A 16,075-nucleotide genomic window follows, 5' to 3' on the forward strand; every position below is an offset into this window, starting at 1 on the left:
TCGTGGACGATGGATTGTTGCAAAAATGTTGATCGTATGATATCGCTGTAGAATAATTGTATGAAAGTAAAAAAAAAAAATTGCAACATAAAAATGTCTACAGGTTATATTACCTTGTTATATATATATATATATATATAGCTGTAATAAACCTTGCAAGAATAACAAAAATATATAGAAAATTCAATCTTTCTCATTAAAAATTTTAGATGTTTAAGATTAATTTTAAATAAAAATAAGTAAATAAGTAAAGAAATACGAATTGGCCTATTTGAATATGATTGTATAGTCAGATTACTGGATAAAACTGAATATGTAAGTTTTACATTGGGTATGTTATAATGGAGACTCGAAACTAATCAATTCTTGAAATAATAATCTTTCGTTTGATAAACTAAAGTAACTATAGTTGTCGATAATCTTTTACGAATTGTACAATTTATACGTATACACTTTGACAAATCATTATATTTTGAATTAATCATATGTATGAATATTACTTTACTGTAGAATTATTAAAAATATTTCTCATTATATTTCTACGAACTATTTTTATTTAATAAGGCATATACTGTATTATTATTTGTAATCTAACTTGCCGCATACAATGTATAGCATCAATAATCGTACATTTAATAAATTTTAATGTCAGTAATATCTCTTTGTATTCGGGAAAATATATTATTAATGGATGTGACTAAATGTTTTAGAAATAAAATTGGTTTTAAACTTGTATGTTTCATTCTACATTAGATATTTATAGAGTCCAACTCATAAATAGGGGGCGTAGCTCAGATGGTAGAGCGCTCGCTTAGCATGCGAGAGGTACCGGGATCGATGCCCGGCGCCTCCAATTTCTAATTTTTTTATTTATTTTAAAATTAAAAAATCATAAAATACATATTCTTAACACAAATCAGATATATATGTATAATTTATAGATATAGTATATCATAAATAAGCATGTAGAATGTGCTTATTTCCTAATAGAGAAAAGCAACATTAAAAAGTTATCGTCCAAAATCATTAACTGATTCAAATAAAAATTTATTTTAACAAGAATCGTAATTTCACGCAGGCTTGGCAGAGGCATATTATTTTCAAAATGAAGTCATCGTACCATTTCTCAATTACAATGGAGCAAAGAGATCCCACTGTTCTACTACGGCGCACAAACAACCAATCAATAGACAAGATACTTCACTAAGATTGAAACAATTAAGATCAGAAATGATTAGGGTTGCTTCTATCCAAGGACCACCTCTTAATGGATACATCGTCACCTCCGATGACGCGCATCAGGTAATTATAATCATATAGTAATGTGAATCATTCGTAACAGAATTACCATTAGTCGGTAAAAAATATTTCAAAAAGTTGAAGAATGAAATTAAAAAATTTATTTTTATTATTGTATCCACGGATTATCATAAGATTACGATTATTCTTTTCCCATATCCTTAAATTTTCAGACAATGAACTTGGTTTATCATGGCCGCGACGGCCCTTTGGAGGTACATATATCATAATCGTGTGAGATTTCGAGTTTACAGAGTCTCGAAGCTTTTCATAATCTCAATGCTTTAATTTAACAAAAAAGAACATATTCCAATAAAAATCTGCCAAGTTTATTCCTTTTGGAACATTTTATTATCAGATATTGAAGCTTTCTTTAATTTCGTTGCAGTGCTTTATCTAATAACAAGTGCTGCTCTCCTTCTATTAAGTAAATAATATATTAGCGGCAAAAGATTAGTAAGCTTAGTGAAACGAGTTTCTTATATAAGGTAATCAAAAATACATACGATTATATCATGATCTATCTTGATTAGAGCGATTCCCTGGATCCTCGCGATATGAGGAGGGAATTCATCACTGGATTCTACGGCAGCGCAGGAGAGGCTGTCATCACTTCGGACAAGGCCGTGTTTTGGACAGATGGAAGGTATTATATTCAAGCAGACCATCAACTTGATTGCAATTGGATTCTCATGAAACGCGGTAGAGCAGAAGTAAGTTCAAGATGAATTCTTTAATGAAGAATTTAAAATAAAATTTTGTTTATTTATGAAAGAAAGAGAAGATTATTGCATATTTATTGTAATCATTTACTTTGTATAATACTAACTTATTCCTGAAAAATACATATGTACATAATAAATCGAAGCATTCTCGGCTAGTTTAATATTCTGCCGCTAGGTGGCTAGCAAATTAAATGACTTCTCGCAGGTTAAATGGTGAGGAAGGTATAATATAAAGGCTGCAACGAAGATGAAAAGTTAAGATCGTACTTCACAGGATCATTTCTGTAGTACATCTATCGTCAACTTAAACCTACAGTTGAATCGATGCAACCACGATGACGAGACGTAGCGTCTTTTCCTGAGCGTGAGGAAGACTCGAGAAATTGACTTTGTTTCAAATTCTCAGTCATCGATGATCGTTCACTTCTTGTACTTAGTATGAGGAGGATGGAAAAGATGCGTTCTGAGTGGCTACACTTAATTTACTTTTAAATACATTAAAAAAAATGTAGTTTTACATAACTTAGAGGGAAGGTTGGTGATCATTAATAATAAAAAAATAAGAAAAAAGAAATATTTGAGTTAAACTATTTCACGCTTTGTTGCGATGTCATTAAGTTGAATAATAACTGTAAATCAATAAGTATGGTGTAATATAAATATTTTAGAGTAGTTTGAACATAGGTATTAAGCTTTTTGTATATGCTTTCTTTAATAAAAATGTAGAAAATTTTCTTTCTTAATCTTAAAAAAAGATTGTTATATGTTGTATGCTACAAAGATACTACTGTTATTTACAGTCTTTCTTGGAAGTTATTTTATTACGCAATTCCTACATTTTTATATTCATTTATTTTTGTGCCACAGCCGCCCAATAATAAATTCTTTCGATCATATGGTAGGTCCCTTCTATAACAGAGTGGTTAATGCACGAGTTTCGCAGTCAAAGTTCCGTGCGTATTGGCGCCGATCCAACGCTTGTATCTGCCATCGATTGGGAAACCTGGGAAGATGAATTAGGTAATTAAATACATCCAAAACATTTAACCTATCAACAACGAGTATCTACTGTAAATTTATACGTCCGGCTATATCGTCTGTCATTTACTGTATCGTTGTGGTTCTAAAACGTCAAACACATCAATCCAAATAAATGTTAAATTCGTCGTGTATTTGACTTTATCGTCGGAAAAAGCAAGAAACAACTAATAATTGATTCATACCCTACTTCAGTAAGCGTTGACTACTTCACTATATTTCTTCTTCTATGTATCGGACTTCTTCGCACATACAGCTTTCCATTCGTTTTAGCTGACTGCGATAAACTAAAAAATTCCATGACATTGATTATTTTTGCGCCATTTCTTGCATTTGATGTTTCATCAATTTTTATGAAAATTTACCTCCATCCAAACGAGGATGTTTCTGAATTAACAATAGCGTTCGTGTCCAGCGAATTCGTCCATAAGATTGGTTCCTGTCCGTAACAACCTGGTGGACTTGATCTGGCAGGTCGATCGACCGAATTACAATCCGCATCCAGCGTATCCGTTGCCGGACAAATATTCAGGAAAAGCTTGGCAAGACAAGGTCCAGTTGATTCGTATCGACATGGTGTTATATAAGGCCGACGCGTTAGTTCTTACAGCTCTCGACGAAATAGCCTGGCTGTTTAATATTCGCGGATACGATTTGCCAAACACACCTGTCCTCAGGGCGTATGCGGTTGTTACTCATGGATCGATACATTTGTACGCACCGCGACACAAGATTTTAAGATCAGTGGACGAACATTTGAAGATGGACCTTTGTTCCCATGCAAATTGCGTGAAGTAAGTGAGATAACATTAATATCTGCTCCATTTCTGTACAAAAGGAACTAATAGTAGTACTAATATCATAACACAGATGCTAATCAAGCATTAAGTATAATTGCTGAAATTTTTGGGACAAGTCAATCTTTCCGAGCAATTATAAAATACGACTTATAGTTCCACTTCAATCACTATATATAAAACTACATAGCGATTGATATGACTTTAAACGATCAATCAAAAAATACACGTGTATGAATTGATAGATTTTACTGTAATTATTAGATTATTAATTACATTACATTTATTGTTGGACGTAAAAAATAACTCTGTAGTTTTATGGAAGAAATGTATCTTCGTTAATAATCCTTTCACGTTTTGATATCACACGTTACAGATGGCATAATTACACTTCTATTTGGTACGACTTACGAACAATGTCCCAAGCTTGGAATTTAGTATGGTTGCCGATACGATGTGCTTACAGTCCAGGTGCCTCCATGGAAATATTTAACTCTGTACGTAATAATTTTAGCTACTTATTTGTTCCCAAAATCTATCAAATTATGGTGAAAATTTTAAATAATGAAATATCCTAATTTATTCCTACGACCATGCAGGAAACTGTAATAAAATTCATTCTTCTTTCATCAATCTCTGCGCATTGAAAACGAACCCCCGTAATTTAACCGTTCTACGCACAGCTGAAAATATGAAAACACCTTCTTGCCTATTTTAATGCAAAAAACATTTCAATACGTAGTATGAAATATTAAACAAACGACGGTTGAGAAAGTACAGTAGGAATTCGAATACGGTTACCTCCTCGTTCGCGCCATTTTACCGAACACGCTGGGATTCAACTATAGGGGCATTAGAGCGGATAATCCTAGGCAAAAGTACACCTTCTCCGACATGTTCTCCTATCCTTGTAGAGCTTGTTGAGCTTAGCTTGATCCCCACATGACGGGCTGACACACCTCCATAGACGTAGACTAAACATGAACGTTCGTCGGCCGTCCAATGCACGATGTTCTTTCTCATTATTGCACATCGTCAAGGTACAGACCGTATCATTGGTAAATAGATAGAATAAAATAGTCTGTAGCATGTTCTCTACGATCCTCATGGTGGTGAGACGGTTTCACCTTCTTCTCGACATGATAGCCGGTGCTTCGGGACGCCTGGACGCCCGCGGCATCAGAAATCAGGGAGCAGTTTCCTTTCTGTTTCAAGTTCTGTACGAATGATCGTGCAATAGCGTTTAATAGGTTAGATCAGGGCTTCTCAAACTTTTACCGGACCAAGAATCACTTTCGTAAATGATCGCTTTTCGCGGTCTAATTGAACATCTGATTTTTATGCGTTTATAGGAAATTTCAAAGTTATACGAATAATAGTTACATAGAATACACGTAATATAGAAAAATATATAAAATATCCACAGTATAGCGCCATTCTACTAATGTACCTAATAAATGAAAGAATTTTTTTACCGATGTAGCACTTTTTTAATTGTATTTTGTAGATCCCGCCGGAGAAACGATTGCCAAAACCGTCACCGGTGTTAAGTTTACGAGCGCAAAAGAACGAGGTCGAGGCGGAGGGGATGAGGAGGTCCCACCTAAGGGACGCAGTGGCGATGTGCGATTTCCTAGCATACATGGAGGAACAATATACACTGAATTCGAATGGGTGGGACGAGATGCAAGTAGCTAGACTGGCGAACGAGTTTCGTTACGAACAGGACAAGAACAAAGGTATCTCGTTCCCTACGATCGCTGGATACGGACCTCATGCTGCTATTCCCCATTACGAACCTAACAATCTAACAAATATCAAGATTGGACAAGCGTCCACCCTGGTTGTGGACTCGGGAGGACAATATTTAGGTAACGGAATTTTGATTCTGTTATTAAATCTCATCCTTGTATTATCCTAGACTTTCAAGAAGTTTGAAAAAATTTTTAAGCAAATATTACAAATTTTCTTCGAGGAAACATGTAAATATCCAAAGAAAATAAAGGAAGAAATTTTCCTTCGGTTAATTAAGAACTGGCAAAAATCATGGAACCTTTCTACCTTTTTTTAACGTTTATCTTGTTTCGTAAACAGATGGCACTACAGATGTCACAAGAACGCTGCATTTTGGTACGCCAACGGAAGAACAGAAAAAAGCATACACAAGAGTGTTAATCGGAGCAATACAACTGTCTTCTTTGATCTTTCCAAGCAGTTTGAAATCTAACCAGCTGGACATCGTTGCAAGAGCACCATTATGGAACGTTGGTTACGACTACTTGCATGGGACTGGCCATGGGATCGGTCACTTTTTGTCTGTCCACGAATGTTTGTCTCATTACTTTGAAAAAATTAAAGACTCGCTTACGTAGACGATTGATCGAACGATCTACGTTTCTTTGATCTGAATTCAACGCTAATCACGATCTTTGCTCGATCTTTGCGATTATGTGGAAAATGTTGTTAGTTTCGATTAAGCTGATATTTTGATAAACGGATATTTATACGTTTATGGTGAGAAATTTAAAGGTGCAAAAATGCACAGTATACACATATGCATAATATGCAAAAATATATGAAATATCCAAAATATAGTACTCATTGCAATATTTAAGCGATATTATACGACATTGATAAAACAATTCTATACCTAGGTTCGATTTTTTCATTATATTCGTAAAAATATGAATTTGCATAAATATCCGCAGTCTATTTATGATAAAGCATTATTGATCAAGATTTAATTGAATTTAGAACTTCGAATAACTGAAAAGTCTTTTGTAGCACGTTTCGAATTGTTATTCATTAATGATTAATATTAATCGTAATGTTAATATATTTCCAGCACCTATTGGTGTATCATACGGACAGCCCGTATCATCGGATAAAGTTTGTGGACCTGTTGAATTAAGACCAGGATTCTTTTTATCAAACGAACCTGGTTACTACAAAGAAGGCGACTTCGGCGTTCGTTTGGAGAACATCCTTGAAACAATGGAAGCAGGCAAATCAGTAGGTACTTTAATTCAAATTATTTAAAAATTAGAGAAATTCTCGGTAAAAATGTATCTCTTTTTAGAAAACAGAAATTTTTTTGAAATTCAGGGACGTCACGTTAGTTCCATATGAACCAAAGTTGATTGACTACGATATGTTAAATCCATCACACGTAAGTACTAATTAACAATTAATTAATGAGTTTTCTTTATCTATATAGATATAAGGTTTTCAAAAAATATTTCAATAACTCTACAGATACGATGGTTAAATAATTACAATCGCCGAATTAGGGATGAAGTAGGTCCAGAGTTAAAGAAAAGATTAAAAATGGATGCTTTCAATTGGATGTTGAAGAAAACTGCAACCATTCCAGAAGTAAGACCAGTCGATGAAGGATTGCTTTTTGGCCATTCTCATTCGACACCTTCTACATTCAAACAATTCAATGTATTAGTTTACTTTACTTTCCTGTATCACATTCTATTCAGTAAGTATATAAAGAAAACAACATTTAGAATAAAAAGAGGATTTCCCTTCTTGAAATTTGTATTTGTATGTTTTAGATTTTTCAGATGTATGGAGTTAATTAAGGTATGTCCAAAAGGAGAATGAATAAACATAGTATGATTTAAAATTAATTTATGCCATGAGCAAACAGTTTCGAAAACTATGCTTAAATTGGCGTTATTTTAATATACGTATATTAAAGTTACTATTTTTATACGTTACTGCCAATGCTAAATATACAGGTGTTGCAATTATAATATGATAGTATTATTATAATATGATGGTATTGCTAAAAAATAAAAATCATTAGGAATATTAGAAAAAATTTTTGCACATAGATAATCTACTATATAAATATATAAAAATATTTATAGACTTATATTTTGTAAATATATGTAATTTATTGTATGTATAAGGAACAGGGATGTTATCATAAATTGTATTTTACTTACTGATAAGCAAGCAATTTTTTAGAAATAAGCTCCAGTTACTTTAGAGAATAAAGAAAGTAAAGAAAAAACGAGTTTAATATTGTATATTCATTTCTCCACTAGTGTTTCTTACCCTTCTGTTTCTATATTAAATTCCTAAAATTTCTAATAATTGAAATACTCAGTATTAAAGTAGGATTAAAATAAGGTAACTAATATAATTTTTAATAAATTGTTATTTATTTTTATTCTACATGATATTAGATTCTTTTAACTTTTGGGTTTGAGTCCCAAGCAATGCGATCGTGCTGTTTAGATTTTGTATCGAAAAGTCCCAGTAGATTTGAACGCTACGGACGACTGATGGTATTTTGTATTTCATTGTTATCTTCTCAATAATTTTTATTGAACAAAACTTGAAATATTTATAAACTAATACTACGCATATATAATAATATAGATGTATTTCATAAAAATAATAAATATGATGAGCGCTATTACGCCGCTTGTTTCTCTTCGCAATCGATTAGGACAAGCGCTATCGCGCTGTTAGGGATTTTTCGATCCTGTTTTTTCAAAGACCCCTAGGACTCAAACGTTTAATTATAATACAAGAATCTTACTTTTTCTTACCCTCCTCTATCTTCAGCTGTTTCACATCTGTCATCGCGTGAAAGAGTTTATAACTTGTTAAAATATTTTCTGAAACAGTTATTTATATTATATTTTAAGTATTTAAATAGGATTTAGGGAATACAAATTTACTTTAGTAATACTGTATTATCATTTTCTACCTATATTCTTACCTACTGTTTGTTTATCTATTTGATACTTTTGGGATATTCTTTCTATAGAGTATTCTGCCTCGTTTTCTTGATGTTTAGTCAAAAACGTTACTACTTCTTTTATGGTACATTTACCTTTCCGAGGAACAAGCGTTTCATAATATTCGTCTAAAGAATATTGACTTCTATTCTGTGGTAATGGCCTAGATGAGACTTGTGTTGGTTCAATCTAGTAATAAAAAAATACCAATTTATTTTATAATAGTTGCAAATAAATAAATACATCCACAAAAGATTTCTAAATGAAATATACCTCTGGATCTTTAGACTGAACGAAGACACTCTTTAAACGATCATCTAATTCATGATCCTTTTTGTGCTGAGTGTCTTTTAAATTAGGTTTCACTAAAATAGAAATAGCTTTTAAAAATGTAAAAAGCTATTATTACATGATATAGAAAATGACTAATTCTTAAAACTAGTACTCTTATTTAGAAAACAAACCAAAATTTTATAACATACAACTTTATCTCACATTTTGCTATGCAAAAACTATAATTAAATAATCTATATCACTTAAATTTAAACTACATGTAAAAAGATAAGAATAATTGTTTTATTTCTTTTACTTCTGTAAATTCTATTATTTCTATTCTATCTATATCTATATCTATTTCCAAAAATTCTTTTATTTTTAATCCTAACAAAAATGTTAATCTAAAAAATATAAAACTTGAAATAGAATTTGAGAGAGAAATTTACATTTATCTACAACTTCTCTTTGTCTCTGTGCTGATGGATATTCAGGAGCAGGAATTGGCTTCTCCTTGCCAAGAATACGTGCTGTACGATTTTCAATGTTAAATGAACGAATTGGTCGCGTAATATAAGAGTACACCGTTCCCATTTCTATAACAGAAAAGAATATTTAATATATATCGCTAAACGTATAACTTAAATTGTATTTTATATACATATATATTTTTAAAAAACGGAACAATTTTAAAGAAGTTATTGTGTTTTCATACCAACTTTTTGGTTAATATTCTTGTTTATACCAGATTCAATACTTTGATCTCTATGCAATAATATTATTTTATTTAATGAAAGTAAATCTAAATATTAAATTACAAAACAAATATTTTTATTTCAAGTTGTAAAGATATTATTAGAAGTTACTATTGCGTTATTCAGAACATTTATTATTTTGTGACCACATGGTTATAGTTAAGATAAAAATAATTTTTTATTACTGACTTTGTCCTATACTGTTTGGACATTATTTGGTAACAAAGTTTCAACACATTTCTCAAATAAATGAAATTATACATTTTGATATTATACATATTTTACAATAAAAAAATATTTCTATAAAAGTGCATAAAACATTGAATACTATTGGTGAAAACTAGAAATCAGAAACGTTGTTGATAGGTTATTAACAATATAATACGTATAATTTAATTTTCTATTAAACCATTCATTACTTAACATTCCATTATTCGAATATTAACTATGAAACAAAAAAGGCAAAAATCAAGATAGTCATATAAATGTTTGATATAGATATTTAATTTATGCAGATTCGGAAAGTTAGGAAAATAAAATTTTATGTGTTTACGAACACACCTATCCGCCATTAACGGGGGTGTTTCGGAACGTTCAGTAAAATTAGTTGCATGCAGGTTCTCGTGAAGACGCGCTGAAAAGAAACATACCGTATGTGTCAACGATTTTCTAATATACCAGTTAAATATGATAATTTATGTAAAATATAAAATTAATAGTTCAAGATTTATCGATAACGAGTCACCATAATATGATTTGCACAGAAATAGATTAGAACGTAACTACGTGTTCAACAGCTTACGCGTAACCGCCAAAATTACGGACAGAAACGCCATCTTGTGCAAAGATGTTGACATTTTACTAAATTAAGAAAAATTACATGATCGCTATTTTGTTTGAGTCCTACGACTCGATTTTCAGTATTTAGAAATATAAAAAATGCTAACTTCATGTATTAATTGACCCGTCGACCGGTTTTGTCAATTATAAGGTGATAATGATATTGCTAGCGGAAAATCGCGTTAAAGAATTAGCCTCTTGTGTATACCTTTGTGTTTACAAACACAGAACAGACTGAACTCATTTAGCCAATTTTACTGATATAACATAATTTTGTTTGCAGAAAAGGACATAACACAGATTAAAAATGTTTTACGCTCATTTCGTGTTGGCCAAAAAAGGGCCGTTAGCACGTATTTGGTTAGCCGCTCACTGGGATAAAAAATTGACGAAAGCTCATGTATTCGAGACGAATATTGAAAAATCTGTAGATGGTATATTACAGCCAAAGGTATTTATAAAATACGCCTTTTTTAATTTTTATGTATATGAACTCATAAATTTGTAATATTCTTGTTATGATTCTAGATTTATAACAATATGAATTTTGTTTTTTTTTAGACATTATGTAAGATCTTTTATAGTAGAGTGTTACTTAAATATATATTATCTAAATCTCATAGACTTTTGTTCATTTTATTTTATTTACTAGAATATAATATTTTTTTATGAAAAGAATTCTTAATATTTCTATAAAATACATGGTTTTTATTTTTTATGTCACTATTTTATTATAGGTAAAAATGGCTTTAAGAACATCTGGCCATTTATTGTTGGGTGTGGTACGTATATATTCAAGGAAAGCTAAATATCTCTTAGCCGATTGTAATGAAGCCTTTGTCAAAATAAAAATGGCCTTTAGGCCTGGTATGGTAGATTTACCAGAAGAGCATAGAGAAGCTGCTGTAACAGCTATAACATTACCTGAAGTGTTTCATGATTTCGATACAGCAATGCCAGAATTAAAGTAAATATATAAGAATTAAGTAGAAACTTTGATGCAGATAATTACAAGATAATTACATCAAAATAAAAGCTTATTTTATAAATATTGTTATTTAATATTAATGCTATATTTCAGAGATGTTGACATTGAAGCGCAATTTAGTTTAAACCAGTCACGAGCGGAAGAAATCACTATGAGGGAAGATTATGGCAGTTTAGCTTTAGTTACGCATGATCAAGGATTTGGTGACATGAGTTTTGATGCTGAACCTCCAGAATTGTTAAGACATGCTGGTGCTGTAGAACCATCATTAGATCAGGTATGTTTTATCACCTTAACTGTTGATATTTTATATGAAGAATAAAATCTATATTCATTTTTCAGACTCATATGTTGTTTACTGATGGACCAGGGATCGAAGCAGCTTTAGAACAAAAGGAAAAAGAACCAGTACCAGGTCCATCGGTAACAGCGCAAGCTATGGATATAGATATGCCAATTAGAGATGATGGTTTTGGTGGTCATCTTGGTCAAGATATTATATGTAAGCAACGTACATTAATATATGCAATTGAAATGATAATTATATTTATAACAAGCTTTATTTTTTTATTTAGCTGGTGGGTTGTTTGAGGGTGGTTTATTTGATGAAGCGCCAATGGGTGAAGTACCTGTACCTGAGGTGAGTGCAGTAGCAGAAACACAAGAACCTGGTGTAGTTTCTGGAGGTCCACCTTCTGTGCATGATGAATCAGAAGAAGAAATGGGAGATCGTTTTGGAGGTCCACCATCTCCCATGGATGGAATGAGGTAATTAATAAATTGTATTTTACACATTCAAAATTTATATTAAATAAATGTATGTATATATCATATTAAATTTAACATTTTCTGTATAGTACTGACGAATCCAGACCCGTTTCTCCAGCTGCACCTGGTGAAGAAATTGAAGGAAGAATAAGTGTTGCCAGTCGCCGTTTCACTCCTGCTCCACCCAATGTCCCTGAGGAACGTCCAATGGAACCTATGGAAGAAGCTCCACCTCTACAGGATCAAACTACGTTATTGCATGATGAAGAAGAGAGTTTCGCTCTCGCACCTGTTGATACATCTGCCTTAAAAGGTTTGATGTTATATTTTATTTCAGTTGTGATATTAATTGTTATAATCTAATTTTAATAAAATTAATAGGATTTACAAAAGCAAAACGCAAGCGTAAACTCATTGTGGATGAGGTAAAAAATATCTCTGGTGAAGAAATGAAAGCACAATTATCAGATATTAGTGACATTATTACTACATTAGATTTGGCACCACCTACGAAAAGATTAATGCATTGGAAAGAAACTGGTGGAGTCGAAAAATTGTTTGCTTTACCAGGAAGACCAATACCAGCACGTGTATTATTTAAGGTAATGTATTTCATACTTAATAATCATCAAGTATGTATGTATCTGCCATCCAAAAAAAATATAATTTTATTTTTTAAAAATATAGAATTATCAACGACATTTAACTAGCAAGTCTTACGATCATGAGGACTTTGGACGTTTAGTAGGTGAAGAAGAAGGCATGCCTTTAGAACAAATGAGAGAACCTGCAGAACCTGATTCATATGAACAAACTATTCTCAGTAAACGCATGGCTCGCAAACGAAAAGCACCAGCGGATGAAGAGGTACATCATATTGTTTATTTTTAAATCTTTCTTCCATTATAAAACCTCTTTTTTAAGACTGTTTGAGTTTATTAATGTATTTTATTATTTTTAGATAAGGCCACCACCTCCAGCGCCAGCACCTCCTCCAGTAGATGTTGCCCCTGAAGCAATGGATGTTCCTAGTATAGTCCCCCAACCAAGTCTTCCCTCTGCAGAATCACCAGTACCTCAACCTGAGATGTCTTTACCAACTGAATCATCAGTATCTGAAATTAGTGGTATCGTGCCTCCTATTGAAGAAGCGGATATGGTTCCTGTAGTTCCCGAAACATCTTTAATTCCTTCAGAAATTCCTGAAATTCCTCCTAATGAAGCTATTACTGTATCTGAAGAACCAGTTGTTCCACCTACACTAATAGAACCAGAAGTCGTTCCTACACCTGTTGAAATGCCACAAATGGAAAATATGGGCTATGATCAGGTTAATTTTATTCCTTAGATATATATAAATATATGATATATTACGCAGATATTAACGAATTTGAATATACATAGGCGCAATCTCAAGTACCCTATATGGGATATGATGAACATCATCAACCACCCCACACACCAGCTGTATCAGAAAGAGGACCAGCAACACCATGGAATCATGAAGATTATGAATTTCCACCATCTGTAGGTCCTGTACGTATAATGTTTATTTACTTATATTAAATTATAATACATTCGAAGCTACTAAATGTATAATATAATCTTTTATTTTTCTAGCAAGAAGAACAACAAATAGATGAAACTTATGAACAGTTTGAAGAACGAGTTCTTAATAAGAGAGCATCACACATGTATCATGTTATCAAAAGTAAACTAGACACCAAAGATAGATTGACACTATCAGAAATGGCATATAAAAACAATCGCAAGCAGGTTTGTATTCTAGAATATGATTAATAGAACTTATAATTATATAATTATAATATAATTGTAGAAATTAAATTCATGTTATTATTGATTCATTCTTTTAGGTTGCACAAAAATTCTACACATTATTAGTTCTAAAAAAATTCCAAGTATTAGAGCTCAATCAAGACCAACCATACACTGAGATTGTAGTCAGTAAAGGACCAAAATTTGAGAATCCTGCATTATAAAATTGCTATAGATATTTCTTACCATACATTTATTGTTAAAAAATGACGGAGACAGAGAGGATTGTAGCTATTTTTAATCGTACATAAAATAAGCGATTTATCTAAATTCTTTTGAAAGATAAATTGTAAAATAATATATAAAGCTATTATAACTCTTTGGGAATATCTGCATAAGACAAAAGAATTTTATAAATCATGTTTTAAAGTCCTGATTCAGGAATGTATACGTTTTGTATAAATCAAAGCAGAATTATTTTGGACCTTCTGTATTTTTATTGTGATAAAAAAATTCAATCAAAGATACGCAAATACGTTACCATTGATAAATGTTTTACATTGGCAAAAAAATCAATTGTCTTCATTAAATTTATTATCAATACGAACAGGGTTTGTATATAATATTAATATGTAGTAAAAATATATTTTATATCTTAATATTTACAAACAACTTTGAGTCTTTACTGCAGGATGGTCCAAAATTACTAATAATTGTGTAAGATAATTTATGAAATTATGATAAAAAGCATTTTGTTAAAAATTTCATAAAATGAAATTATTTGTGATTGAAATCGATGTATTATTTTCAAATTTCTCGAACTTAAAAATATCAAATGTTTCAATAGTTTTTTTTTATTAGCGTACTTACACATTAATGCTATTATAAACAATTATTAATGGAAGAATCAAGGGAATGTTTTACGGATAATGCTTTTATGTATTGCAGTCATACTTTAGGATCAATAGTGTGATTAAGTTATTTTTCAGAGATCTATATAAATATTATTTACTATTATATTTTGTTTAGACTCAATATAATCTGTATAGTTACTTTTCCGTATAAATTACTGAAAATTTATGATCTTCTATAGTTTATATTTACACTGTGAACGACATTCCAAAGAGCATTGATTTAATAGTCTCGCTTTTTTGTGTTTCAATCTTTTTATTGTACAATTTCTCCATTACAGTTTGAAGAAGACGTATTATATAAAAAGGAAATAAAAATTGTTTGACTCCTACTATTTTTTCAAAGGAAATAGCGTTATGGTTAGTGCTTTAATTACTCCGACCATAAAAAAATGTTCAATAATTTATTGTTATATATGTATACCAGTTCCATGGAATACATGTGTTAAATCATATTTAAAAAAAAGTACTATATTTTATCAAATTAACATGTCTGAAATTTCTCGAAAACGATCATATAACATTGTAAATATACATGCACAGCAAACAACATAAACTATCATTACGCACGTAATGGCGTTTAAGGCGTATCATGAAAAAAATCGACTGCTATACCATATACTTAAAATGCCTGATTGTAAATAGTCTCATGATTCACTAATTAATATACATCTGTTTATAAAATAAAAAAAAGATTTCTGAAATATTTTCTTTAAAATTTGAACCCTAAAGTACATATCATATAATACTTAAAAATATTAATCCATTATTTTCCATTAATAAACTGTTACATGTATCAAAATTTATTGAATTTGAAGATTAAAATTAATTTTAAGATCTTTTTGCTTTAATACACGCCGTGTACGATATACACATGACGTGTTTATGCATTAAATACTTTTTTATAACAGGTGTATTCATTGTATTAAATATATCTGAAATTGTTATTTTAAGTTAACAAATTCCCTTTCCGATATGACTATACTTAGTTTTCGAAAATTGCACTTTGAATGATGAATAGCATATTATATATACCTTCAAAATCCCGCCATTTTTTAAATATTAAACATATTTCACACTGATATGATAAATTTTACATGAACTATAAAATATTTTATGTTTCCAATACTTATGTTCTCGTA

The 16,075-nt window shown here is 31.0% G+C and overlaps 3 protein-coding genes and 2 non-coding genes across 12 annotated transcripts in view; 4 read left to right on the top strand and 1 right to left on the bottom strand.

The window, feature by feature from the left end:
- LOC122566511 (xaa-Pro aminopeptidase 1-like) overlaps positions 1-7,895 on the top strand; it is a 46,178-nt gene extending 38,283 nt beyond the window's left edge. Inside the window, exons 3-14 of one of the 3 annotated variants that reach the window (XM_043723886.1) lie at positions 1,079-1,302; positions 1,473-1,514; positions 1,833-2,012; positions 2,927-3,044; positions 3,478-3,856; positions 4,236-4,356; positions 5,367-5,730; positions 5,954-6,187; positions 6,705-6,871; positions 6,939-7,028; positions 7,115-7,346; positions 7,423-7,895. In XM_043723886.1, coding sequence (XP_043579821.1) covers positions 1,079-1,302; positions 1,473-1,514; positions 1,833-2,012; positions 2,927-3,044; positions 3,478-3,856; positions 4,236-4,356; positions 5,367-5,730; positions 5,954-6,187; positions 6,705-6,871; positions 6,939-7,028; positions 7,115-7,346; positions 7,423-7,445 — 2,174 coding nt within the window. In that variant the 3' untranslated portion in view covers positions 7,446-7,895. Of the gene's footprint in view, positions 1-1,078; positions 1,303-1,472; positions 1,515-1,832; positions 2,013-2,926; positions 3,045-3,477; positions 3,857-4,235; positions 4,357-5,366; positions 5,731-5,953; positions 6,188-6,704; positions 6,872-6,938; positions 7,029-7,114; positions 7,347-7,422 lie in introns of those variants that run through there. The other 2 variants (XM_043723888.1, XM_043723887.1) reach the window with 2 other exon arrangements.
- On the top strand, positions 781-853 carry Trnaa-agc. Its single transcript has one exon. It is a non-coding gene; the product is annotated as a tRNA-Ala (tRNA).
- On the top strand, positions 2,282-2,496 carry LOC122567259. The gene has a single exon (XR_006316738.1). It is a non-coding gene; the product is annotated as a small nucleolar RNA U3 (small nucleolar RNA).
- Positions 7,896-8,018: 123 nt separating the features above from the next.
- Positions 8,019-10,438, bottom strand: LOC122567100 (protein NDUFAF4 homolog). Of its 5 annotated transcripts, none has more exons than XM_043725296.1 (5): positions 10,301-10,438; positions 9,345-9,491; positions 8,896-9,002; positions 8,604-8,811; positions 8,019-8,499 (listed from the first exon to the last, which is right to left on the bottom strand). In XM_043725296.1, exons 2-5 carry the CDS (start codon positions 9,487-9,489, stop codon positions 8,417-8,419), a joined length of 543 nt encoding a protein of 180 aa, XP_043581231.1. In that variant the 5' UTR covers positions 9,490-9,491; positions 10,301-10,438; the 3' UTR covers positions 8,019-8,416. The 5 variants fall into 5 exon arrangements, with proteins under 5 accessions (XP_043581231.1, XP_043581233.1, XP_043581232.1 ...); XM_043725298.1 differs by lacking the exon at positions 10,301-10,438 and adding an exon at positions 9,840-9,995; XM_043725297.1 differs by lacking the exon at positions 10,301-10,438 and adding an exon at positions 9,615-9,790.
- Positions 10,202-15,880, top strand: LOC122567090 (double-strand-break repair protein rad21 homolog). 2 transcript variants are annotated; one of them, XM_043725277.1, is made up of 13 exons: positions 10,202-10,301; positions 10,774-10,941; positions 11,228-11,457; positions 11,572-11,755; positions 11,821-11,980; positions 12,054-12,246; positions 12,336-12,559; positions 12,628-12,848; positions 12,934-13,113; positions 13,208-13,576; positions 13,651-13,782; positions 13,867-14,022; positions 14,121-15,880. In XM_043725277.1, the coding sequence occupies exons 2-13, from the start codon at positions 10,798-10,800 to the stop codon at positions 14,244-14,246; spliced, it is 2,319 nt and encodes a 772-aa protein (XP_043581212.1). In that variant the 5' UTR covers positions 10,202-10,301; positions 10,774-10,797; the 3' UTR covers positions 14,247-15,880. The 2 variants fall into 2 exon arrangements, with proteins under 2 accessions (XP_043581212.1, XP_043581211.1); XM_043725276.1 differs by lacking the exon at positions 10,202-10,301 and adding an exon at positions 10,503-10,641.
- Positions 15,881-16,075: the final 195 nt, after the last annotated feature.

The sequence above is a fragment of the Bombus pyrosoma genome, linkage group LG4 (genome assembly GCF_014825855.1).
Source record: "Bombus pyrosoma isolate SC7728 linkage group LG4, ASM1482585v1, whole genome shotgun sequence".
Taxonomy (NCBI): domain Eukaryota; kingdom Metazoa; phylum Arthropoda; class Insecta; order Hymenoptera; family Apidae; genus Bombus; species Bombus pyrosoma.

What these genes read in the sequence shown, in the direction of transcription:
- LOC122567100 (XM_043725296.1), bottom strand. Translation starts at nt 9,489, where the DNA reads ATGGGAACGGTGTACTCTTATATTACGCGACCAATTCGTTCATTTAAC. An exon ending in AAGAGAAGTTGTAGATAAAT is followed by an intron (nt 9,003 to 9,344) that starts GTAAATTTCTCT and finishes CATTTTTAAAAG; the next exon opens with CTATTTCTATTTTAGTGAAA. An exon ending in AATAGATAAACAAACAGTAG is followed by an intron (nt 8,500 to 8,603) that starts GTAAGAATATAG and finishes TAACTGTTTCAG; the next exon opens with AAAATATTTTAACAAGTTAT.
- LOC122567090 (XM_043725277.1), top strand. Translation starts at nt 10,798, where the DNA reads ATGTTTTACGCTCATTTCGTGTTGGCCAAAAAAGGGCCGTTAGCACGT. An exon ending in TCTCCCATGGATGGAATGAG is followed by an intron (nt 12,247 to 12,335) that starts GTAATTAATAAA and finishes TTTTCTGTATAG; the next exon opens with TACTGACGAATCCAGACCCG. An exon ending in CAGCACGTGTATTATTTAAG is followed by an intron (nt 12,849 to 12,933) that starts GTAATGTATTTC and finishes TTAAAAATATAG; the next exon opens with AATTATCAACGACATTTAAC.